Raw genomic sequence first — 25,821 nt, 5'->3', positions numbered from 1 at the left:
CACATATCTATAAAAACTTTTGCAGTCAGTTTTTATGTTCCCTGACAGTTTTCTTTCATAATCTATTTTCCCTTTCCTAATTAAGCCCTTTGTCCTCCTCTGCTGGTCTCTGAATTTCTCCCAGTCCTCTGGTATGCTGCTTTTTCTGGCTAATTTGTACGCATCATCTTTTGCTTTGATACCATCCCTGATTTCCCTTGTTATCCACGGATGCACTACCTTCCCTGATTTATTCTTTTGCCAAACTGGGATGAACAATTTTTGTAGTTCATCCATGCAGTCTTTAAATACCTTCCATTGCATATCCACCGTCAACCCTTTTAGAACTAATTGCCAGTCAATCTTGGCCAATTCACGTCTCATACCGTCAAAGTTACCTTTCTTTAAGTTCAGAACCGTTGTTTCTGAATTAACAATGTCACTCTCCATCCTAATGAAGAACTCAACCATATTATGGTCACTCTTGCCCAAGGGGACACGCACAACAAGACTGCTAACTAACCCTTCCTCATTACTCAATACCCAGTCTAGAATAGCCTGCTCTCTCGTTGGTTCCTCTACATGTTGGTTTAGATAACTATCCCGCATACATTCCAAGAAATCCTCTTCCTCAGCACCCCTGCCAATTTGATTCACCCAATCTATATGTAGATTGAAGTCACCCATTATAACTGTTTTGCCTTTGTTGCACGCATTTCTAATTTCCTGTTTGATGCCATCCCCAACTTCATTACTACTGCTAGGTGGCCTGTACACAACACCCACCAGCGTTTTCTGCCCCTTAGTGTTTCGCAGTTCTACCCATACTGATTCCACATCCTCCAAGCTAATGTCCTTCCTTTCCACTGCGTTAATCTCCTCTCTAACCAGCAACGCTACTCCACCACCTTTTCCTTTCTCTCTATCCCTCCTGAATATTGAATATCCCTGGATGTTCAGCTCCCAGCCTTGGTCACCCTGGAGCCATGTCTCCGTGATCCCGACTATATCATAATCATTAATAGCTATCTGCACGTTCAACTCATCCACCTTATTACGAATGCTCCTTGCATTGAGACACAAAGCCTTCAGGCTTGTTTTTACAACGCTCTTACCCCTTATACAATTATGTTGAAAAGTGGCCCTTTTTGATTTTTGCCCTGGATTTGTCTGCCTGCCACTTTTACTTTTCACCTTGCTACCTATTGCTTCCGCCCGCATTTTACACCCCTCTGTTTCTCTGCTCACCCATTTAAGAACCCCACCACCTCTTATTCTCTGTTTATTATTGTTTTCTTCTTTCCCCCCTACATGTTGGGTCTGAATGCTTTCCTTCTCTGCCTCCTGCACTGTCTAATAGCTTTCTCTATTTGAGTCCCTCACCCCAACCATTCTAGTTTAAAGTCTCCCCAGTAGCCTTTGCAGAACTCCCCGCCAGGATATCGGTCCCCCTCAGATTCAAGTGCAACCCATCCTTTTTGTACAGGTCGCACCTTCCACAAAAGAGGTCCCAATGATCCAGAAATTTGAATCCCTGCCCTCTGCACCAGTCCTTCAGCCACGCATTTATCCTCCACCTTGCTCCATTCCTACTCTCACTCTGACAGATCTCCAGCGTTCCTCTGGAGAGTTCCTCTGAAGATGGGAGAACCTTCCAGAAGGACAACTATCTCTGCAGCACTCCACCAATCAGGCCTTTATGGTAGCGTAGCCAACACTCAGTAAAATTCACATGACATCCCGCTTGGAATTTGCCAAAAGGGATGTTTTTTCTTGAGCTCTGGTCTGATGAACCAAGATTGAACTCTTTGGCCTGAATGCCAAGCGTCACGTCTGGAGGAAATCAGGCACCACTCATCACCCGGCCAATACCATACCTACGGTGAAATATGGTGGTGGCAGCATCATGCTGTGGGGATGTTTTTTAGCGGCAGGAACTAGGAGACTAGTCAGGATTGAGGGAAAGATGAACGGAGCAAAGTAGAGAGAGATCCTTGATCAAAACTGCCTCTAGCGTGTCCAAACCCTTAACAATCTTATGTTTCAATAAGAGCCCCTCTCGTCCTTTTAAACTCCAGAGTGTACAAGCCCAGCCGCTTCATTCTCTCAGCATAGAAGTCCCGCCATCCCATGAATTAACCTTGTAAACCTATGCTGCACTCCCTCAATAGCAAGAATGTCCTTCCTCAAATTAGGGGACCAAAACTGCACACTCCAGGTGTGGTCTCACTAGGGCCCTGTACAACTGCAGAAGGACCTCTTTGCTCCTACACGCGACTCCTCTTGTTATAAAGGCCAACATGCCATTCGCTTTCTTCACTGTCTGCTGTACCTGCATGCTTACTTTCATAGACTGATGAACAAGGACCCCCAGATCCCGTTGTACTTCCCCTTTTCCAAACTTGATGCCATTTAGATAGTAATCTGCCTTCCTGTTTGATACCAAAGTGGAAAACCTCACATTTATCCACATTAAACTTCATCTGCCATGCATCTGCCCACTCCCCCAACCTGTCCAAGTTACCCTGCATTCTCATAGCATCCTCCTCACAGTTCACACTGCCACCCAACTTTGTATCATCTGCAAATTTGCTATTGTTACTTTGAATCCCTTCATCCAAATCATTGATGTATTGTAATTAACTGCGGTCCTAGCACCATGCCTTGTGGTACCCTACTAGTCACTGCCTGTCATTCGGAAAGGGACCCGTTAATACCTACTCTGTTTCCTGTCTGCCAACCAATTTTCTATCCATGTCAGCACTCTACCCCCAATACCATGTCCCCTAATTTTGCCCACTAATCTCCTATGTGGGACCTTATCAAATGCTTTCTGAAAGTCCAGGTACACTACATCCACTGGCTCTCCCTTGTCCATTTTCCTAAGTTACATCCTCAAAAATACCTGTGCATCGACACTCCCCATCCAATCTGACAGAGCTTGGAAGGATCTGCAGAGAAGATTGGGAGAAATTAACCAAATACAGGTGTGCCATGCTTGTAGCATTATACCCAAGAAGACTTGAGGTGTAATCGCTGCAAAAGGTGCCTCAACAAAGTACTTAGTAAAGGGCCTGAATACTTATGTAAATGTGATATTCCAGTATTTTTTTTTATAATTACTTTGCAAAAATTTCTAAACACCAGTTTGTTTGTTTTTTTTAAAATGGGGTATTGTGTGTAGATTGATGATTTTAAAAAAATGTTTACTCCGTTTTAGAATAAGGCAGTAACGTAATAAAATGTGGTAAAAGTGAAGGGGCTAAATGTACTGTATCTTCGTTATATCAAACAAATATATCAACAAAAATATGAAAGAAATATAACAACAAAGATGCCCTTGTTGTTCATGTTGGTGAGCAGATTACTCATTCGACACTTTTTAATCTAGCTTTTAAGGACAGAGAAAAAGTATGCCAAATTTATAAACTATTTTGGCAATGATTTATACTTTGACAATCATGTGCTTAAAAATACATGTCTACAATCATGATCTTTCATTAGCATTTTCAACTCCAACTCGTCCATGCAATGACCAGTGCATATTCAAAAATGTTTTGCGTACTTAATTGCGTAAGACAAATTGTGTAAAACAGAGCAAGTACGCGTGGGGTAAAATTGCAATTGTCATGGGCAATGTGTTACGTTGCTGCACCTTTTATTGCTAATGGGTTCAATTAGATTTAAGGTTAAAGAAAAACAATAATTCCAGTATTCTTATTTTAATCAGGGGGTTTTACAATATGCCTCCATGGCTGTAGATCCAAACCACATGCAGAACTTTATATCGCAAGGAAGAAAGTGATTATCATGCACGCAGAGTGGAAGGTGGTGCTCAGGAATTACCTCAATCGTAAATCATGGGCTGAGTATGCTGATAAGAGTTATATGGGCCAGGGATCTGTATAGATGCCAGCAGTGGAAGATGAAGAGGAAAGTTGGCAGCTGTGAATGATCCGTAAACTATAGTTGAAGAAGGATTCCAAGGCCATAGATAAGGAAAAGGAGACACATGCTTATCATACCCAGAGCGGTGGGTGCCTGGAATAGTGGAGGATGCAAATATGATACTGCTATTTAAGTGGCTTTGGAGATGCGGGGAATGGCGAGATATGGATCACATGCAGGCAGAGAAGATTGGCATTGTGTTTGGCATGAACATTGTGGGCGAAAGTATCTGTTCCTGTGCTGTACTGCTCCATGTTCTACGTCAGGTATGGACAGCTGGGATCAAACGAATCCCTCTAATGTGAAGGGATGTAGCATATTTTCAAGGTGGTAAAGAGTGAATAAAGGAAACAGATATCGCTGGCAGATAAACTAAAATTGAATCCCAAAAGATTCTAAATATATTGAGAACAAAACTGTAACTAGGCAGAGAGATTCCCATAAGGAATAGTGCAGTAATTTATATGCAGAACCACGAGAGGTGGATTAGGTTTAAATGAATATTGCTCATCTATACAAGGACATGAAAGCTAGAGAGTTCAAGGAAGAAAACAGTGATGTCCTGAAACATATTGATATTACAAAAGAAGTAGTGCTGGCAACCTTGAAGCATAAAGTTGGTTAAAAAGGGAGCAAGGGAAGAAATTGCTTCAATATTGGCATACAGTGCCCTCCATAATGCTTGGGACAAAGACCCATCATTTATTTATTTGCCTCTACTACAAAATTTGAGATTTTTAATAGAAAAAAAGATCCCATGCAGTGAAAGTGCACATTGTCAGATTTTAATAAAGGCAATTTTTATACATTTTGGTTTCACTATGTAGACATTACCACAGTGTTTATACATGGTCCCCCCAATTTCAGGGCACCATAATGTTTGGTACACAGCAATGTAATGTGAATGAAAGTAGTCATGCTTAGTATTTTGTTGCATATCCTTTGCATGCAATGACGGCTTGAAGTCTGCGATTCATGGACATCACCAGTTGCTGGGTGACTTCTCTGGTGATGCTCTGCCAGGCCTGTATTGCAGCCATCTTTAGCTTATGCTTGTTTTGGGGGCTAGTCCCCTTCAGTTTTCTCTTCAGCATATAAAAGACATGCTCAATTGGGTTCAGATCGGGTGATTGACGGCCACTCAAGAATTGACCATTTTTTAGCTTTGAAAAACTCCTTTGTTGCTTTAGCAGTATGTTTGGGATCATTGTCTTTCTGTAGAATGAACCGCCGGCTAATGTGTTTTGAGGCATTTGTTTGAACTTGAACAAATAGGATGTGTCTATACACTTCAGAATTCATTATGCTACTACCATCAGCAGCTGTATCATCAATGAATATAAGTGAGTCAGTACCTTCAGCAGCCATGCATGCCCACCCCCACCACTGTGTTTCACAGATGAGGTGGTATGCTTTGGGTCTTGGGCAGTTCCTTCTCTCCTCCATACTTGCCATCACTCTGATACAAGTTAATCTTCACCTCAACTATCCACAAGACCCTTTTCCAGAACTGTGGTTGCACTTTTAAGTACTTCTTGGCCAACTGTCGCCTGGCCATCCTATTTTTGCAGCTAACCAGTGGTTTGCATCTTGCAGTGTAGCCTCTGTATTTCTGTTCATGAAGTCTTCTGCGGACAGTGGTCATTGACATATCCATACCTGACTCCTGAAGAGTGTTTCTGATCTGTCGGACAGGTGTTTGGGGATTTTTCTTTGTTATAGAGAGAATTCCTCTTTCATCAGCTGTGAAGGTCTTCTTTGGCCTGCCAGTCCCTTTGCGATTAGTAAGCTCACCAGTGATCTCTTTCTTCTTAATGATGTTCCAAACAGTTAATGTTGGCTGTTTCTCAGTCTCATAATGGCTTCTTTGACTTTCCGGAGTAGTGACGGCCCTGGACTTGCAGCCGGTGCAGAGGGGGGGGGGGGGGGGGGCTGGCTCCAGCTTGGATCGGCCGGCAGCCCTGGACTGATGGGACGCCAGCCTTGTGCGGTGGCGGCCACGGACTTGCAGCCAGCGCGGCGCTGGCTCCGGCTTGGCTCTGGTCCGGCTCCTGGGGACCGTCGGCTGCGCCTCTCGCCTTGTCCAGGGGCTGTCGGTTGGCCCCCTCAGTGCCAGTGCCAGTGCCAGTGCCGAGAATGCCTCTCCCCGTCTCCCACTCGCATCTGCCCCCTCTCTCGCTGTTATACCCTGCTCTCCCGCTACCCGGCACCTCCGTTCCTCAGATTAAATACATTTTTACACATAAATTATGAATGAAGATAAGAATTTATACACAGTTTATGCAAGCCAGCGTTTCATTCGCTTTTTCTTTATCGCGAATCCCATGATCGCTGACGTTTTTCGGAATACCGAACTCGCTTATTACGAACGCCTGTGAAACCATGTGTCGTGGAGTACAGAGGCAAATAAATAAATGATGGGTCTTTGTCCCAAACATTAAGGAGGGCACCAAGTAAACTTCATATTGGTTGTTGCACAAATGCTGGAATTTGAGACTAAGTTCCATTTTCCCCCAATGCATTTAACATTCCATATGTATCAAATCTACTGCAAATATTTTTTTTTATCATTTTACTTGAATTGCAATCATAGGAACCATTTTTCTAGCATCTAAACCAGAACCAGAATATGTGACGAAAGGTCCTCCAAATAAAAGCCGGTTTCCAAATAAATTCATAAGAACTATAAACAATTTTGCACTGTGGGTCTGACACTAATTCTCATTCCACTTGTGCAGCTGTCGCACAAGTCTGAAAGATGTCTTCAAATATTGTTGGATATTTGAAGCCTTTTCAAAAGTTAGCATCCGCTGTTGGGGAAAAATAGAGATATTTCCCTTACATTAACTTCAATTCTACCAAGGATTTTTATTTCTCACTAAAGCCACACAATGAACATCTTCAACAAAAACAAAGTAACCAGCCACAGAAATAATTCAACTACAAAAAAAAAAATTGTCAGTGGCATCATATCCAACAGCCAAATGGGTTACCCTGTGATTTTCTTTAACATTGAGCGTCTCCATCTATGATGCACTGTAACTAAAGTATGTATTGTCTATAAAATGTAACATGTACTGCAACATTTCAGCAAAACTTTCCAATGCTGGAAAGGACAAAGAAAATTTACAACCTGAAAGTTCCCTTCAAATTATACAACAACATCCTGACTTGAAATATCTCACCATTCTAAATGTACTCTACTCAACAATACTTTTGAAGTAATCTCACCAGCAGGAATGGAGTTCAAGGCAGCAGCATCTATCTGTTCAAGCAAAATGAGAATTGGTCAATGCTAAATTTCCAAATTTCACAAGCCAACAATTAACTTAAAAAGTAACAAATGCAATATGTCCTTATCTGCTTCTTCACTTCTGGCCTCTCCATTACCTTTTGCTAATACCCTATCTTTGGAGCAAAAATAACTTGACTTCTCCTGCCTCTCTTCAGCAAAGCAAAGAGTGCTGGACGAACTCAGCAGGCCAGATGATATTTGCCAAAGATGCAGGCTGACCCACCGATTTCCCTGGAGATTCCAGTTCCTGAAATCCCTTGTAATTTCTCATTTCAAGCTAGCACTGGTCAACTCGAATTTTGCTTCTCGCAAGATGATTAAATTAAGCCTTTTCAAAAAAAAAGGTTTTCGTCACTCCCTCCAGCTGTTGCCTCTGTCTGAATCATCCAGCAAACAGTTGTTCCTCTCCTTGAACCATAGCCAAACTCAAGGGCACAGAAGGCAAAACCCCTGCTCACTCTCTAACTGAGTTGGAAGACTGGCCCCTACTCTCACTCCTTCCAGCCCAGTATTTGGTATACTTACCTTCATTGGCCAAGGCGACACCTGCATTACAGCAGTTAGGTTAATAGCAATTAAATCTCAGAATTGATAAATTGCTATCTAGGGATGGAATAAAAATTTTATCTTACAAAAGGCGGAGGAAAAATGTTAAAAAAAAACACATAATGCAGCATCAAGTTATGGAAGATCACAAAATGGACCATTTTTAAGAAACTCAACTCCTTCCCCTCCCTCCCCCACCCCACCTACTCCCAATGCCAAAACGATACATGATAGCGCTACAATTGTTGGCCCATCTTACTCACTATTGTCCTTTGATGTAAATTAAATGAGTTTTGTTCAGATTGATGTTATATTTTACAGGTTATTGATATTTTAAACTTTAAACTTTACAAAATACACTTTTCCACTTGCTCTGCCTGTCAGCCGCGTTACAATGATGTCACAATGGGATCCCAAATCTCATTTATATATTTTTTAAATCGCAATTTTAAAAAAAAATGTTTAATCAAATTCTTCCATTTTCATTCACAATTACATCACAATGCCATCACGAATCTCATTTACATTAAAAAAACACGATTCTCAAAAAAACTTAATCAAATTCTTCAGTTTTCATTAACAGTTTACATTGTGCATAGGATATTTTAAAGAAAAAACACTATTTTCATTGAGAATTCCATTTTAATAAAAATCATTGTGGGGGTGCAATAGGGGGAGGTTTCATTAAAAAAATTGTGATTTTCATCGCGGATGGGTGGGAGGTTTCATTCAAAGAAAATATCTCGATTTTCATTGTGGGGGGTGGGATAGGGGGAGGTTTCATTTAAAGAAAAGATCGCGATTTTCATTGTGGGGGGTGGGTAGGGGGGAGGTAAGGAGTGGGGGTGCAGGGGGATAGAGGTAGAGGAGGGGGGTAGGGAGGGGAAAGTGGGGGAGGCGAGGAGGGAGAGTGGGGGAGGTAGGGAGTGGGGGATAGAGAGAGAGGAGGGCTGCGGGGAGGTGAGGAGGGAGAGGAAGGGGTTAGGAAGGGGAGAGGGGTTATGACGGGATGGAGGGATTTACTGAGGGTTGGGGAAAGGAGAGGGAGGGAAAGAGTTGGGGGGGAGGGGAGGGGAAAGAGGGTGAAGAGGAAGGGGAGGGAGTGCTGAAGGAGGATAGGGGTAGGAAGAGGGATGGCGAGGTAATGGAGGAGGGGAGAGGGAAGAGGGAGGGGAAGAGGGAGGAGGGGAGGGGGTGATATTTTACAAGTTATTGCCATTTTGAACTTTAAAAACGTTGCAGTCGCGCTCCCACTTGCTGGCCGCGCCTGCGCTGTTGGGGGAGGGTTTGCCATGACTCACGTAACAACGGGGATCTCTGGCATCACAACGGGAACCCGTCAGGCGCGCCTACGCAGTTGGTGGCTATGCGTCAGTGGTGGAATATTGCCTTAGGGGACAGGAATCACTAGAATCTCTTTTCCAAGGGAAGTCTAGATCTAAAGTGCACAGGTTTAAGGAGAGAGAAGAAATTTAAAGATGATCCCATGGGTTAAGATGGTGGTTATTTGGAACAAGCCAGCAAAGGTAGAAGAGACAGATACAATTACAATGTTTAAAAAGGCCTTGAGACAAGTACTTGGATTAAAAAGGCATAAAAGGATACAATCCAGTGAGATTAGTGCAGTTGGGCTTCACAGTTAGGACGAGATGGGTTGAAAAGACTCATTTTTATGCTGTATAATTCCACAATATTAGACTCGGTGTACTCCCAACATTCATAGCCAAAACAGATTAAATCACCAAGGCTTGTAATGGATAAAAGTCGAGTTAATTGTTATGAACTCCACAAATGACATTTAAATTAATCTTTGCTTCCTGTAAAAGTAGAGATCAGTGCTAAACTATATTCCAGTAATAAACTGTGAGAGAAATCACTAACTAATACTTAAGCCTTTTGTCCTTTCAGAATACCCCTTTAATTCAGGATGATCATATGACAATTCTTTCAAGTAAAAACCTTCACGCAAGCTTCGCTGGACTTTTTCCAAGTTTGACACAGTGCAACCATTTCACCAAGCAGCACCATTCAACATGGCAAATTAGATTCTAATTCCTGGAACTGTGGAAACTGTGCATGTAAAGACGTTTAAACCAAGAAAATGTTAGCTTTTTAAAGTGACGATGCATGCAAAAAAATTATTTTTTTGGTGGAAAGATTTCTATAGCTCAATCTTGAACCAAATATTTCCACAAGAATTGGTGAATTACATGGCATTAATGAAGAAACAATAAATCCCAAAATCATGGAATCAGTGAAGTTTTGCCCCACTGCAAGTGTGCCTTTTCATTTGAGCCAATCAATCAGATCCAAGCTTGTGCTCACGACAACCATTTCTCATGCAAATCTGTGCTCTCCATTACTGGGAACAGGTTCACATTTCAACTCTTCAAACATCAATGACTTTCCACAAATTCACTCAGCCTTTCATATACCAAGGACATTGACAGTTCCCTCATAACTTTAACAAATGTTGTAAATATCTGAACCAAAGATTAAAGTGGCGACTAAATATTTTATATGTTATGCACAGCACAAAGTGCTAGAGAAATTCAGCAGTTCAGGCAACACCCGGGGAATGTTGAAGGGAGGTTTTGTGACAGGATCCTTCTTCAGACCGAAGAATGGGAAAAGCTGGAAAAAAGAGTTGGGGACAGGGCAAAGCCTGGCATGTGATACTTGTAGATGGGAAGGCTGTTGAGTGAAGTGACAAAGGCGAGAAGTGAAAAGGAGACAAGGGCATCAGTAATGGGTAGTAACTTCTGTACCTTTTGCCTGATGGGAGAGGGGAGGTGGGAGTGACCGGGGCATGACTGGTTCTTATGTTGGTGGCCTTGCTGATTTGTGGAAACCTCCGTAATTTCTTACGGTCTTTGATGAAGGTGTTCCCAAACCATGTTGAGGTGCATCCTGATAAAATGCTTTCTGCAGCACATCTGTAGAGGTTGGGGAGGTTGTTTGGGTATTGCTGAACATCTCCGCTCAGTCCACCTAAACCAACCTGATCTCCTGGTTGCTAAACACTTTAATTCCCCCTCCCAGTCCCACAGACCTTTCTGTCCTGTGCCTCCTCCATTGTCAGAGTGAGGCCCAGTGCAAATTGGAGGAACAGCACCTCATATTTCACTTGGGCTGCTTACACCCCAGCAGCATGAATATTGACTTCTCTAACTTCAGGTAACCCTTGCTTCTCCCCCCCTCCCCCCCCCCCCCCTCTTTCTCTCTCTCTCTCTCTCTCTTTCCATCCCCCTTCCCAGTTCTCCGACCAGTCTGACTGTTTCCTTAATTACATTTTATATCTGTTTGCTTTGTTGTCACCTTCTCCTAGCTAACAATGATCTGACCTACATTCTCCTTGATCTTCATCTCTTCTGACGTCTCGCTTTGACACCTTCCCCATCCTTATCGCTTAGTCTCCCTCTCCCCTGACTCTCAGTCTGAAGAAGGGCCTCGATTCGAAACTTCACCCATTCCTTCTATTCCCGCTGAATTACTCCAGCATTTTGTGTCTATCTTCGGCTTATTGCTCATGTTGTCTTTATTACTTGCTGCAGACTCAGCTAGGTCTTCAGGACTTGGCTAACTTGGTCGGTGTTGATGCTACAAAGACGTTCTTGGCATTTGACATTAAAGTCCTCCTGCCAGAATTTGTTATGCCCTTTGCAATGTTTAGATCTGGGTTAATTAAAATTGGACATTTGACAAGCAGATCTGCATGAAACAGGATAATATAATAATATTACTTGGAATTTAAGACAAAAAGGCATAAGAGGCAAATAAGTTGCAAGATAACGACTCAAGAAGCTGGTGAAATATTAGCATAGATTGTTTTGAGAGCAAAAGTACAAAAAACAAGCTGGTCATTTTCAGGTTGCAAGTCAGGTTGTAAGGATCTACACTCATTAACAATTTACTTTTTCAGTTATTCTATTGTATTCCACAACTGACAAAAACTAAAAAGCAGGATGTGTGTGCAAGACAATTGGCAATTCCTTGGCCAATAAACTTATTCATTCATTCAAAGCAGACTCGAATGGCATACCAGCCTACTGTTGCTTCTAATACTCTAATATTATATGGAAGGTTAATGTTTTAAGTGGTGACTGACCAAAATTTTAAGTTATATGGTGTACAAGGAATATTTGCTATGATTGTGCATGATTTTAAAGAAGACGATATTCAGAATATCGTATGAAGAGAAATGGACAGATCATATTTCTGGTCAAAACATTTCTTCGGACCGAAACAGCCTGAAGAAAGGTCCCGAACCAAAATGCGTCTGTTCATTTCCCTCCACAGATGCTGCTTGTCCTGTTTTTTCCACCAGAGTTTTGTTCATTGACACATATATAACTTAAGGACTTGATAGAATAGATTTTGGCAAGATGGTTTCCACCAGCTGGATAGTCTAAAACCCAGGGACCAGTATTCAGAATAACCATTTTTGATTGGGAGGATAAACTTGAAATTGTTGGCATTGTCGATTCAGAGCACAATTGGCACATTTGTTGTGTATATTTAAGGCTGTGATTAAAAACATTGAGCTCAGCTTTATGGGACTTGTACAGGAATGTAGAACGATGCAAGAGGATATTTTGCACACTAGTTTCTTTTGGCAGCATGGATATAAAAAATCAATTATTAATAGATTACAAGAATGAGTAAAACACTGGCAGAACTACCCAAACAGTAGAAAGCTAGAACTATTAAACTATACATAAATGTAATGCTGACCCCCGTGACACTGTGGGGGGGAAAGAAGAGAAGAGAGAGGGTAAGACATTATGGTACAGCAATACCAAATGTTAAATAGATGATCGCTGGAATTACGTGAGATTTAGATACGAAGACCATAGAAACTAGCATTAGTCTTAAAAGATGTGTAGCATAGGGTTAACTAAATGATTCCAGAGCTACAAAGAATTAGATTGCATTAACTGTTTTCCTTAGAATCAAGGTGAAGATATTAATTCAGAAAATTTTCCAAACAAGGAGAGATAGCTTTAAAAAAAAAAGAGCCAGGTCTTTCAAAGTGGAGTTGCAAAAAGGTGGTATGAATTTGAAACTTCGCCATAAATTTTCAATTGATCCCAAGGCGAAGTTTCAAATTCATACCACTTTTTTGCAACTCCACTTTGAAAGACCTGGCTCTTTTTTTGCTCCTACAGGCAGCAATTGAAGAGCGCACCCCCGGAAGTGAGGACAGCACAGAGCTGGTCGGGGGGGGGGGGGGGGGGGGGCAGAAGAACAACTCCAGGACTGTTTGGAGTCTGTAGACTCGGCAATGTTCAAGGACTTGGCAACGGACTTGAACGAATACGCCACAGTCGTTACAGACTTCATAAAGAAATGTGTGGAGGACTGCATCCCTACAAAAACCTTCCGAGTGTTTCCCAATCAGAAACCTTGGATGAACTTTGAGATCCGCACTCTTCTAAAGTCCAGACACAGGGCATTCATGTCCGATGATACAGTGGCCTACATGAAGTCCAGATACGACCTTGGTAAGGCCATCAAAAAGGCCAAAAGGGACTTCTGCTCCAAACTGGAAGATGAGACAGATGTTCGGCAGCTGTGGCGGGGCCTGAATGCAATCACCTCCTACAAGGCGTCAGGAAATCCTTCAGAGGGGCGAACCCCCGAAAAGCACCTGGTCCTGATGGTATACCCGGTCGTGTTCTAAAAACCTGTGTGGACCAACTGACGGGAGTTTTTACGGACATTTTCAACCTCTCACTTCTGAGGTCTGAGGTCCCCACCTGCTTTAAAAGGGCATCAATTATACCGGTGCCCAAGAAGAGTAAGGTGACGTGCCTCAATGACTATCGACCAGTGGCACTAACGCCGGTGGTGATGAAGTGCTTTGAGAGGCTGATCATGGAGCAAATCAACTCCTACCTCGACAAAAATCTGGACCCACTGCAGTTCGCTTACCGCCACAACAGATCAACGGTGGATGCGATCTCGCTGGCCCTCCACTCCGCACTGGACCACTTGGACAACAAAAACTCATATGTCAGGCTGTTATTCATCGATTACAGCTCGGCATTCAACACAATCATCCCCTCCAAACTGGTTACCAAACTCGCAGAACTGGGTCTCTGCACATCCCTCTGCAACTGGATCCTCGACTTCCTCATCCACAGACCACAGTCTGTTCGTATTGGTGGAAATGTGTCAGCCTCGATAACAATCAGCACGGGAGCACCTCAAGGCTGCGTGCTCAGCCCCCTGCTGTACTCACTCTATACCCATGACTGCGTAGCCAACCACAGTGCGAACTCCATCATCAAGTTCGCTGACGACACCACTGTGTGGGACGTATCACTGATGGGGATGAGTCAGAGTACAGAAGAGAGATCGAGCAACTGTCCATATGGTGCCAGCGCAATAACCTGGCCCTCAACACCAGCAAAACCAAGGAACTGATTGTGGACTTTGGAAGGAGTAGGAGGGGGACCCACAGCCCCATTTATATCAACGGGTCGATGGTTGAAAGGGTCAAGAACTTCAAATTCCTGGGCGTGCACATCTCTGAAGATCTTTCTTGGTCCGAGAACACTAACGCAATTATCAAAAAATGTCATCAGCGCCTCTACTTCCTGAGAAGATTACGGAGAGTCGGTTTGTCAAGGAAGACTCTCTCTAACTTCTACAGGTGCACAGTAGAGAGCATGCTGACCGGTTGCATCGTGGCTTGGTTCGGCAATTTGAGCGCCCTGGAGAGGAAAAGACGACAAAAAGTAGTAAACACTGCCCAGTCCATCATCGGCTCTGACCTTCCTTCCATCGAGGGGATTCATCGCAGTCGCTGCCTCAAAAAGGCTGGCTGTATCATCAAAGACCCACACCATCCTTGCCACACACTCATCTCCCTGCTACCTTCAGGTAGAAGGTACAGGAGCCTGAAGACTGCAACAACCAGGTTCAGGAATAGCTACTTCCCCACAGCCATCAGGCTATTAAACCTGGCTCGGACAAAAATTGTTCATCCCAGTTTGGCAAAAGAATAAATCAGGGAAGGTAGTGCATCCGTGGATAACAAGGGAAATCAGGGATAGTATCAAAGCGAAGGATGATGCGTACAAATTAGCCAGAAAAAGCAGCATACCGGAGGACTGGGAGAAATTCAGAGACCAGCAGAGGAGGACAAAGGGCTTAATTAGGAAAGGAAAAATAGATTATGAAAGAAAACTGGCAGGGAACATAAAAACTGACTGCAAAAGCTTTTATAGATATGTGAAAAGAAAGAGATTAGTTAAAACAAATGTAGGTCCCTTGCAGTCAGAAACAGGTGAGTTGATCATGGGGGCACAAGGATATGGCGGACCAATTGAATAACTACTTTGGTTCCCTCTTCACTAAGGAAGACATAAATAATCTGCCGGAAATAGCAGGGGACCGCGGGTCAAAGGAGTTGGAGGAATTGAGTGAAATCCAGGTTAGCCGGGAAGTGGTGTTGGGTAAATTGAATGGATTAAAGGATGATAAATCCCCAGGGCCAGATAGGCTGCATCCCAGAGTACTTAATGAAGTAGCTCCAGAAATAGTGGATGCATTAGTAATAATCTTTCAAAACTCTTTAGATTCTGGAGTAGTTCCTGAGGATTGGCGGGTAGCAAACGTAACCCCACTTTTTAAGAAGGGAGGGAGAGAGAAAACGGGGAATTACAGACCAGTTAGTCTAACATCGGTAGTGGGGAAACTGCTAGAGTCAGTTATTAAAGATGGGATAGCAGCACATTTGGAAAGTGGTGAAATCATTGGACAAAGTCAGCATGGATTTACAAAAGGTAAATCATGTCTGACGAATCTTATAGAATTTTTCGAGGATGTAACTAGTAGCGTGGATAGGGGAGAACCAGTGGATGTGGTGTATCTGGACTTCCAGAAGGCTTTCGACAAGGTCCCACATAAGAGATTAGTATACAAACTTAAAGCACACGGCATTGGGGGTTCAGTATTGATGTGGATAGAGAACTGGCTGGCAAACAGGAAGCAAAGAGTAGGAGTAAACGGGTCTTTTTCACAATGGCAGGCAGTGACTAGTGGGGTACCGCAAGGCTCAGTGCTGGGACCCCAGCTATTTACAATATATATTAATGATCTGGATGAGGGAATTGAAGGCAATATCTCCAAGTTTGCGGATGACACTAAGCTGGGGGGCAGTGTTAGCTGTGAGGAGGATGCTAGGAGACTGCAAGGTGACTTGGATAGGCTGGGTGAGTGGGCAAATGTTTGGCAGATGCAGTATAATGTGGATAAATGTGAGGTTATCCATTTTGGTGGCAAAAACAGGAAAGCAGACTATTATCTAAATGGTGGCCGACTAGGAAAAGGGGAGATGCAGCGAGACCTGGGTGTCATGGTACACCAGTCATTGAAAGTAGGCATGCAGGTGCAGCAGGCAGTGAAGAAAGCGAATGGTATGTTAGCTTTCATAGCAAAAGGATTTGAGTATAGGAGCAGGGAGGTTCTACTGCAGTTGTACAGGGTCTTGGTGAGACCACACCTGGAGTATTGCGTACAGTTTTGGTCTCCAAATCTGAGGAAGGACATTATTGCCATAGAGGGAGTGCAGAGAAGGTTCACCAGACTGATTCCTGGGATGTCAGGACTGTCTTATGAAGAAAGACTGGATAGACTTGGTTTATACTCTCTAGAATCTAGGAGATTGAGAGGGGATCTTATAGAAACTTACAAAATTCTTAAGGGGTTGGACAGGCTAGATGCAGGAAGATTGTTCCCGATGTTGGGGAAGTCCAGGACAAGGGGTCACAGCTTAAGGATAAGGGGGAAATCCTTTAAAACCGAGATGAGAAGAACTTTTTTCACACAGAGAGTGGTGAATCTCTGGAACTCTCTGCCACAGAGGGTAGTCGAGGCCATATTGGCTATATTTAAGAGGGAGTTAGATGTGGCCCTTGTGGCTAAGGGGATCAAAGGGTATGGAGAGAAGGCAGGTACGGGATACTGAGTTGGATGATCAGCCATGATCATATTGAATGGCGGTGCAGGCTCGAAGGGCCGAATGGCCTACTCCTGCACCTAATTTCTATGTTTCTATTAATAACCATTTTCTGTTATTTGCACTTTATCAGTTTATTTATTCATGTGTGTATATATTTATATCATGGTATATGGACACACTTATCTGTTTTGTAGTAAATGCCTACTATGTTCTGTGTGCTGAAGCAAAGCAAGAATTTCATTGTCCTATACAGGGACACAGGACAATAAACTCACTTGAACTTGAAGTCGGTAGAATTTTAATTAACATTCATCACTTCGATAAAAATATTAAGCATTAAGGGACAAGGAGTGATATCACTTAGTCACATTTCATGCACATCGAATAGAAAAATATTCAAGGTGGTGAATAACATTTCTGTGTTCACATACTGATCATCTACCACAAACTCACATTGCCGTGGGAGCAGTTTGCCACTTAATTGAGTTTTCATCTTTTAGAAGAGAAGAGCAGGATTTGATGGAGATAGCCAAAGCATAATACAGGTAAGAATTCAGGCTATGGCCAAAAAAGCACACCTTGCATCTACTTCCCAGAAGGTAATTCAACATCTCAATTTCTATGGTCATTAAAAAGTGCTCTATCCAAAACCACAAGGCGTTGCAGAGTTATGCGTACAGCCCAGTACATCATGCAAATTACCTCCGCCCTCCCCCCCCCCCCCCCCCCCCCCCCATCACCACCACCACCACCAACAACTATTGTCACAGGAAAGTAGCCAACATGATCTGGGAGCATGCTTTTTCCTTTCTCTTTGCATTTGTGCATGTTCAATTGTAATCATTTATACATGTTCTACCTGGATAGCAGGCAAAAACGTTTTTCCGCTGCATCTCAGTACACATGAACATAAACCAAAATATGCAGTCATAAACCACTTGCGGCAAATATTTATTGGCCTTTTATATGGACTGCAGCTACTCTCATTCATCTAATATCTTCCTGTAACACTACCCAACATATTTGCAAACACTTATCCAACTCCCATCTGAACATTACAATTGAATCTGCCTCCACTATCATCTTGGCAGAACAATCCTAACCTTAAACATGCAACGTAAAGCTTAAAACAACTTTCCAACGTGCACACCATTAACAAAGATGCACAAATTTAAATGATGTCTTAAAAGATGACAAATACCTTGCCTGCAGACTTGCAAGTCAGACTTACATTTGCATTCAGAAGATAAATAAAAAGGAGAAAATCTAAAAATACAAACACCACTCAGAATTCCTGTTTTTAAATTCCCATTGGTGCATAAACAGGTTCTGTTGGCATTCAGTATGTTGCCTTCTCCTGATGACCCAGACATATCCAGATTATGACAAGTGCATCAGACCTTGCAGAGAAAGGTTCAATCATTTACGTTCAGGTTAAAACCATTCAAACACAGGGCAGCACACTACCATTTCATCTGAGAGCTATACCATGGATAAGGAACATGAAGAGGAAGGTGAAATTATTTATTCCACCAGAAGACAGATGCATTTTTATCAACATTGAGATGTTCATTTTCTAAATAAAATGTACTATTAACACTTCCAGGTCTTGCCCTCATTGTGCTCCAAGTCAGCTACTAATTGCATATTGCCAACTACAAGGGAGCCAGTGGACATATTCCAAGGAGGTCTGTTTTGAGAAAGTGTGTAGCATGGGCTGTCATGATGGTACCTGCGCAGGCAGCATGATTTCATCTGTGTATAATCACAATAGCTGAACTCCAGGCTATTATAGTAAAGCACATGGCTGATCCATAATGGGTGTCCATCCCATTTTTTGGAGAGCATGGTCAGCATATGTCCTGCATCTGCAAATGGACACGCTCCAACGTTGGGCAAACATCCTTGATGACAACTATTTTAGAGAGCCATTTAAGTAATCTAGGTAATTAGAGGGTATCAACATTTCTAAAACTGGCAACTGTGCAGTTCTCAATAGTGTTGTAGAGCAGAGGATCTAGGAGTGCAGGTGCATAGCTCCATGAAGGTGGAGTCACAGGTAGATCAGGTGGTCAAAATGTTTTTTGGCACATTGGCCTCCATCAGACAATACAATATGTATTTAGTATAGAAGTTGGGAGGTCATGATGCAGTTGTGTAAGATGTTGGAGAGGCCACATTTAGAGTATTGTGTTCAGTTCTGGGCATCGTGTTTTTGGAAAGATGCTGCCAAGTTAGAAAGGGTACAGAGAAGATTTACGAGGATGTTGCTAGGACTATAGGGTCTGAGCTATAGGCAAAGGTTGAGTAGGCTGGGACTCTATTCCTTGGTGCGCAGGAGGACGAGGGGTGTGTAAGATCATGAGAGGAATTCGTCAGGTAGATGCACAGAATCTCTTGCCCAGAGTAGGTGCATCGAAGACCAGAGGACATAGGTTTAAGGTGAAGGGGAAACATTTAATAGGAATCTGAGGGGTAACTTTTTCCACACAAAGGGTGGTGGATGTATGGAACAAGTTGCCAGAGGAGGCAGTTGAGGGAGGGTCTATCCCAACATTTAAGAAGCAGTTAGACGGGTACATGGATAGGACAGGTTTGGAAGGATACGGACCAAATGCTGGCAGGAAGGACTAGTGTAGCTGGGACATGTTGGTCGGTGTGGGCAAGTTGGGCCAAAGGGCCTGTTTCCACACTGTATCACTCTATGACTCTATAATCCAGCATCTCATTGCTGAGATTCAAAAATCTAAGGTGTCACACATACTGTCTGAAGAAAGGTTTCGACCCAAAACGTCACCTAGTCTTTTTCTGCAGAGATGCTGCCTGATCTGCTGTTATTCCAGCTTCTTGTGTCTATCTTCAGTTTAAACCAGCAACTGCAGTTCTTTCCTACACATCCATGAGTCAACTTTCAAGACTTTTCCTGGGATGAAATTATTCCTGAATGTTGGATAGGTACAATATGAAACAACAGTTACACAATGGATGCATGATTGAACAATGATTAAAATTACTTAGATACAAGGAACTTTAATGTTGGTTTACAAAAAAAGGCAAATTGTTGGAATAACTCAGTGGGTTTGGCAGCATCTCTGGAGAATATGGATGTGAGGTTTCGAGTCAGGGCCCTTGTCGAGACTGATTGTGTGTGTGTGTGTGGGGGGGGGGGGGGGGACGGGACGACGACTGGGACCGGAAGAGAGAATGGGCAGGACAAAATCTGGTAAATAGATTGAAGATAGACACAAAAAGCTGGAGTAACTCATCTCTGGAGAGAAGGAATGGGTGATGTTTCGGGTCGATATCCTTCTTCAGACTGGTTAGGGATAAGGGACACGAGAGATAGACAGTGATGTGGAGAGATAAAGAACAATAAATGAAAGATGTGCAAAAAAGTAACGATGATAAAGGAAACAGGCCATTGTAAGCTGCTTGTGGGGTGAAAATGAGAAGCTAGTGCGACGTGTGGGGAGGGATAGGGAGAGGGAATGCCAGGGCTACCTGAAATGAGGGAAATCAATATTCATACCACTGAGCTGTAAGCCGAGATGCTGTTCCTCCAATTTGCGTTTAGCCTCATTCCGACAATGGAGGAGACCGAGGACAGGAAGGGCTATGTAGGAATGGGAAGGAGAATTAAAGTGTTTAGCAACCTGAAGATCAGGTTGGTGCAGGTGAGCGAAGGTGTTCCGCGAATTGATCGGTTGTCCTCAGTAAGCCATCTTACGAAGTACTCAATTTTTGAACATCATGGTAATGATACTGCTATTTTTTTCTTTAGTTCAACCATAAAGTTCAATCTTGTCTTTGATGTCTAACCATCTCAGAACAGCTTCTTAAATTAATCTTGCCAGCAGATTATAAAAAAAATCCTTCTCCCCAATCCAAAATCTACAAAACCAAGAAAGCAAGCTAATGTATTGGTTTACAAATAAAGACAAAGTGCTGCAATAATTTAGATTTTGTGAATGGATACAGTACAGATGGATACCATTCAGCAATTGTCACATTTTTGAATTTTTACATATCTTCCCATTTCACTGCCAAGCAAATTTTAATTGGGAACACAGTCTAAATCCCCCAACAACACGAGCAAAGACATCCACCTTCATATTTGGCCTGCTACTGTTGACATGTAAATCATTCAAACTTACACCAAATTGGTCCCAATGTAGTTATGCTTCTCTCCAGAATATCACCAGATAACACCAAGATTGATGCGACTGCATACTGTGAGCAAGGCTATCAAAGTATATAGCAGTTCATCGAACAGCTGCAAAAATGGGCAGATAAATGGCAGATGGAGTTGAACCCAAGCAAATGTCTCTAGACTAAACAAAGTGCAAGGTGTTGCACTTTTAAGTAGTAGAATGCAACTGGAAAACATACAATTAATGGCATGACCCATAACAGCATTGAAGTACAGAGGAATCACAGTCCAGGTCCATTACTCGCTGAAAGTGGCAATACAAGTAGGTAGTGTGGCAAAGAAAGCATATGATATGTTTGCCCTTATTGGTCAGGCGATTGAATACAAGTCATGATGTAGCTTTTGTAGGATTTTGGTTAGGCTGCAGTTGGAGTATTGGTGCAGTTCAGGTCGCTCCATTACAGGAAGGATGCAGGCGCATTACAGGTGTGCAGAGGGGGTTTACCAAATTGATGCCTAAAGAAGGAGGTATTAGCTACAAGGAGAGGTTTAACATGCTTGGATTGTTTTCTCTGGAAGATTGGAGGCTGAGGGACTTGATAGAAATGTAACATTCTGAGAGACATAGATAGGGTAGCCAAGCAAGAACCTTTTTCCCCAGGATGGAGGGATATGAATTATGCACAGGCAGATGTATAGCCTTCACATCATGTTTGACACAGACATCGTGGGCCAAAGGCCTTGTACCTGTGCTGTTCTATGTTCTAATACCATGCAGCTGCTCAGAGGTATCCTTAACGGTGGCAAATATCATCCTGGAATCTCACCTTTGATCACCAAAACAACTGTATAATCTGTCTATTGCCTTCTTGCCCTTCCTTGTATAGTAAGTTACTAATTTCACTATGGTTTGGGCTCCAATTACATTATCCTGAGAAATCCTCTCCCTGTTAGTGGACAGAATTGATTAATAATTACATACCAAGATGCCCTCAGGGTCTGAACTGCCTACATACTCATTTTTGTCTGTTCCCCCTCTGCCTGCAAACTCTTGAACTGCAGAGTGACCACCTCCTGCAATGTGCTATCCATGAAACAACTTTCCAGATAAACCAAGGTATCATCAGTTGCTGCTCAAACTCCACAAGCACAAACTAAAGCGCCTCCAACTGATTTATTTTTCTGCACTTTTAGCCATCCACGACAAGGAAAATCCTGACGGCAGATATGAACTTGCTGAACATCTAAAGCTAACAGATAATGCTGGCAAAATTCAACAAGTCAGGCAGCTTCTGTGGAAAGAAAAAGTCAACATTTCATGTTTGCAACCCTTTGTCATAACTCATAACCAAGTAGAAAGTGCCCTTAAGGTGCAGGATAAACTCTTTACCTCATTCAGTTAATTCACTATATTTTTGTACTTCTTCTGACTACACATTCTTTGCACAATTTTGCATTACATATTTTATTGCTGTACTCATTATATTTATTATTTATTCTATTAGAATTTGCAAATTATGAATGTTATTGCACAATAGAAATGTCATTTTCAATAAACTAAACAAACCAAAAGTCTGTTGTTTTGTTATGCTTTCTTCTGTTTGCATTTATTAATAGAATAAAAAATAAATATAAAGCTCCCTTGCCTCTAAGCCCCCCACTCAAAAGGATATGCTTTACAGCCACATAAACATCACAGATTGTGCTACCATTGCTAACCTTCAACCATCACACACACGCACAGACTTAGCAAAATATTCAAACAAGACAGTTTATTCAAAATCACTCAACGTTATCATATTTCACCCTATCTTGCCACAACTGTAGTGGGCACTGAACGAATATTATCTGGCTTTAAGGCTAGCCCCATTAGCCACAGCCAGAACCAAGCCTTAACAGACTAAAATGTTAAAATCTGAATGTTAATCTGCCCAGGCCAGCAGATACACCCGTACGAATCGTATGAGGGATAAGACCTTTTCAATTATCAACCAGTATCGATCACGTAGCTGTTTGGGACTCTGCTCAATCCAAACTGGCGGGCATGTTCCTAATTCACCATAACAATCACACCCCTTAGCTCATTGGCTGCAGCGCAATTGCGAGGTGGTGAAGGACGCTATCATCATTTGCATTTCTTTACGCTGAATATCACTTGGACATATTTAATTTAACCAGATTCATTTAAACCAAGACACGGGGGGAGTGAAAAAACAGTAGCACGTCCTCAACGCCTGTCATAGGTTTACCACGCCACTTGTGGGTGTTCCGGAACAAGTTCTCAGCTGTGCTGAAAACCTTATTTGCAAAAAAAAGCCGTGGGAAACAAAACAAATACAAGAGAGAATAATGTATTCAACGGGACAGGCAGCATCTCTAAAGGACATGTAGCACTTTTATTTAAAAACAGTGCTGGAGTAACTCAGCGGGTCAGGCCCCAGCACCTTGTATGTATATTTTTTGCAAACCAGTATCTGTGGTTGTTTGTTTCTAACAATTCGGTAAGTTTAATAACTGCATCCAGGCAGTCTGAGGAACAGTCCTTCCAGAGATGATGCCCGACCCACTGAATTACCCCAGTATTTTCTTTTTTGGTAAACCACAACTTGCAGTTCCTGGTTTCCAGATGTATTACGATAGTGCCTGCAATAACTGGCTGGAGAGGTGCAGAGTGCAGACCCGTTAAAATGTTGGTGAAAGCAGTAAACCGGTGGCGAGATGCCGGGAACGGGGCATTAGAGGCAAGGGAGAGACGGACATTTACCTTCCAGCCGGCCGAGCTGTTGCTGTCCCCTTTATCCTTGAAGTAGGGCACGCAGCGGACCATCCAGTCGTAGATCTGCGACAGGGTCAGCCTCTTGTCGGCCGAGCTCTGGATGGCTTTGGTGATCAGGTCGGCGTACGACATGTTGCCCCAGGCGTTCCTGCGGGACGAGGCTTTGCGGTGCTGAGGCCCCGGGGCGGCCGGCGACACCAGGAAGGAGGAGGGAGCCTCCCCGGCGCCGCTGAGGGTAAGTGAGGAGGGTGGAGGGGAGCGAGGGGAAGCCCCCGGCCCGCCGCTCGCCCTCACCGACTGCTTCAACCCTTCCAGCCCCGGAGGCTCCGCTTCTTCTCCTCCTCCACCACCACCACCCGGACCGGGCTCCTCGTCCAAATCTTCTTCTTCCTCCTCTTCGGGGATCATCTCGGCGGCCGAGTCGTTCTGGGACGAAGCGCCGGGGAAGTCGCCGCCGGGTCGGGGCAAGGGCCAAGTGCATGAGCGGGGACGGCTCTGCGGCTCGAAGTCGGGGTCGATGTCCAGCGTGGCGGCTTGGGGGGGAGGAGGAGGGGGCGAGGTGGAGGAGGAGGAGGAGGAGGCGCCGCCGTCGTCGGCCATGATTCCAGCTCAGCTCAGCCCCGCGGGGAACCCGCAAGAGAGGAGAGGGGGCAGAGAGAGTGAAGAGAAGTAAAGATGGAGGGCAGGGGGGGGGGGGGGGGGGAAAGAGGGGCTGAGGAGCGCCCCGGACGCCCAGCAATTACCCTGGGAGGGGATGGGCGCAAGGCTCTGTAGGTTGGTTGAAGGGAAGGAGTGGACTGGAGGTGCGAGCGAGAGGCGGCTCAACAGCCCGCCGCTGCCATCTTGACAAGCGGGCTGGGTGTCACCTCCAACCTTCCCCCCCCCCCCCCTTTTATCCTCCTTCTAACTACTCTTTCCTCCCTGTGGAGGTGCCTTCCACCCTTCCCTCTCGACTGACTGATTGACCAGAGAAGTGAGTTGATTAAAGAGACGGAGATGGATGGGATTGGGGGGGGGAGGGAGAGAGAGAGTTTAATGACAGGGGGGTTTAAAGCCCCTCTTCTCCCCCCCTCCCCTCCCCTCCTCCCACTCGCTCGAGCACCGACCGTTGGCCTCGAGCACCGACCGTTGGCCTCGAGCCCTCCCTCCCTCGCGCCGGGGAGGTCACGCGGACGCGCGCGCTCGCTCGCTCACGGGCCGCCCGGCAGTCAGCTCGCACGGAGCTGGCGATCGGAGGGTGGAGGTGTTGGCTGCTGCTGCTGCCGCCGCTGCTCCCCTTGGCTTGGCCTCTTCTTCGCTTCTGACAAGAAAACTGGCGAGAGAGGGGGAGCCACACTCATATTATTTCTCTCTCACTCTCTTTATATCTTCCACTTCTGCCAGCGAAACAAAGTTGGAGACGGCGTGAAAGGCAGCTCCACTCCGACCGCGGCCCTGCCTCTCCGGGCCGCTGACTGGACGGCGTCGTCTCCGGGCGGGAGGGTGAGTGAAGGGGGGGGCGGGGGGGGCCGCCGCCTGATTGGTCGTCCCCGCTCGCGTGCGTCACGCAGGCCGCTCGGCCAGGTCAGCAATGCATTGCGTCATCGCCCTGGCAGGAGCACGTGATCCCGGCTTGTCACTCAGGCTTCAGCTGAGAGAGGGGGGGGGGAGGGAGGCACAATAATAACAAAAGCACGCACAGTGCATTTAATAATTAAATCCCGGCCGAAGACACGTGCAAAAGGAGGGGGGAAGGGCGGGGGATGGTGCCGTTTGTTGCATTAAGCTGGTTGCTGGTGGTGTTTGCTTGCATGCATGCATTGGCGTTAGTCCGAGGAGGTTGAGTCCCCTGGCTTGCTCTGCTCCGTGTTGTCAGGGGGTGCATGCTGCAGCCATGCTGCATTATTTTCAGCATGTCATCACAACACGTGCATGCTGTTGTTAGCCCTGTTTTATCCACAAGGGCTGACGTTATGCAGCGAACTAAAAATATATATTTGCAAAATAAACGAGTAATTAACCCATTTGAATAACATTTTAAAATTATATATCTCTGTATCTTGTTCATTATATATGTTCAGTGTGTGTGTATGTGTATATATACATATACACATATCAATATATGTGTACTCATATATGTGTGTGTACAGTAGATATGTGTGTGTGTTCAGTGCGTA

The 25,821-nt window shown here is 44.1% G+C and overlaps 1 protein-coding gene across 1 annotated transcript in view; it reads right to left on the bottom strand.

Annotated features, from left to right (window-relative positions):
* Positions 1-24,531, bottom strand: part of foxo3 (forkhead box O3) — an 82,021-nt gene extending 57,490 nt beyond the window's left edge. The window contains exon 1 of the mRNA XM_033021966.1: positions 23,654-24,531. Coding sequence (XP_032877857.1) covers positions 23,654-24,265 — 612 coding nt within the window. The 5' untranslated portion in view covers positions 24,266-24,531. The remainder of the gene's footprint in view (positions 1-23,653) is intronic.
* Positions 24,532-25,821: the final 1,290 nt, after the last annotated feature.

Source organism: Amblyraja radiata, chromosome 5, assembly GCF_010909765.2.
Source record: "Amblyraja radiata isolate CabotCenter1 chromosome 5, sAmbRad1.1.pri, whole genome shotgun sequence".
Classification (NCBI taxonomy): Eukaryota; Metazoa; Chordata; class Chondrichthyes; order Rajiformes; family Rajidae; genus Amblyraja; species Amblyraja radiata.
Note: the sequence above shows the minus strand (reverse complement) of the source record. Positions and strands in the feature narration are given on the sequence as shown.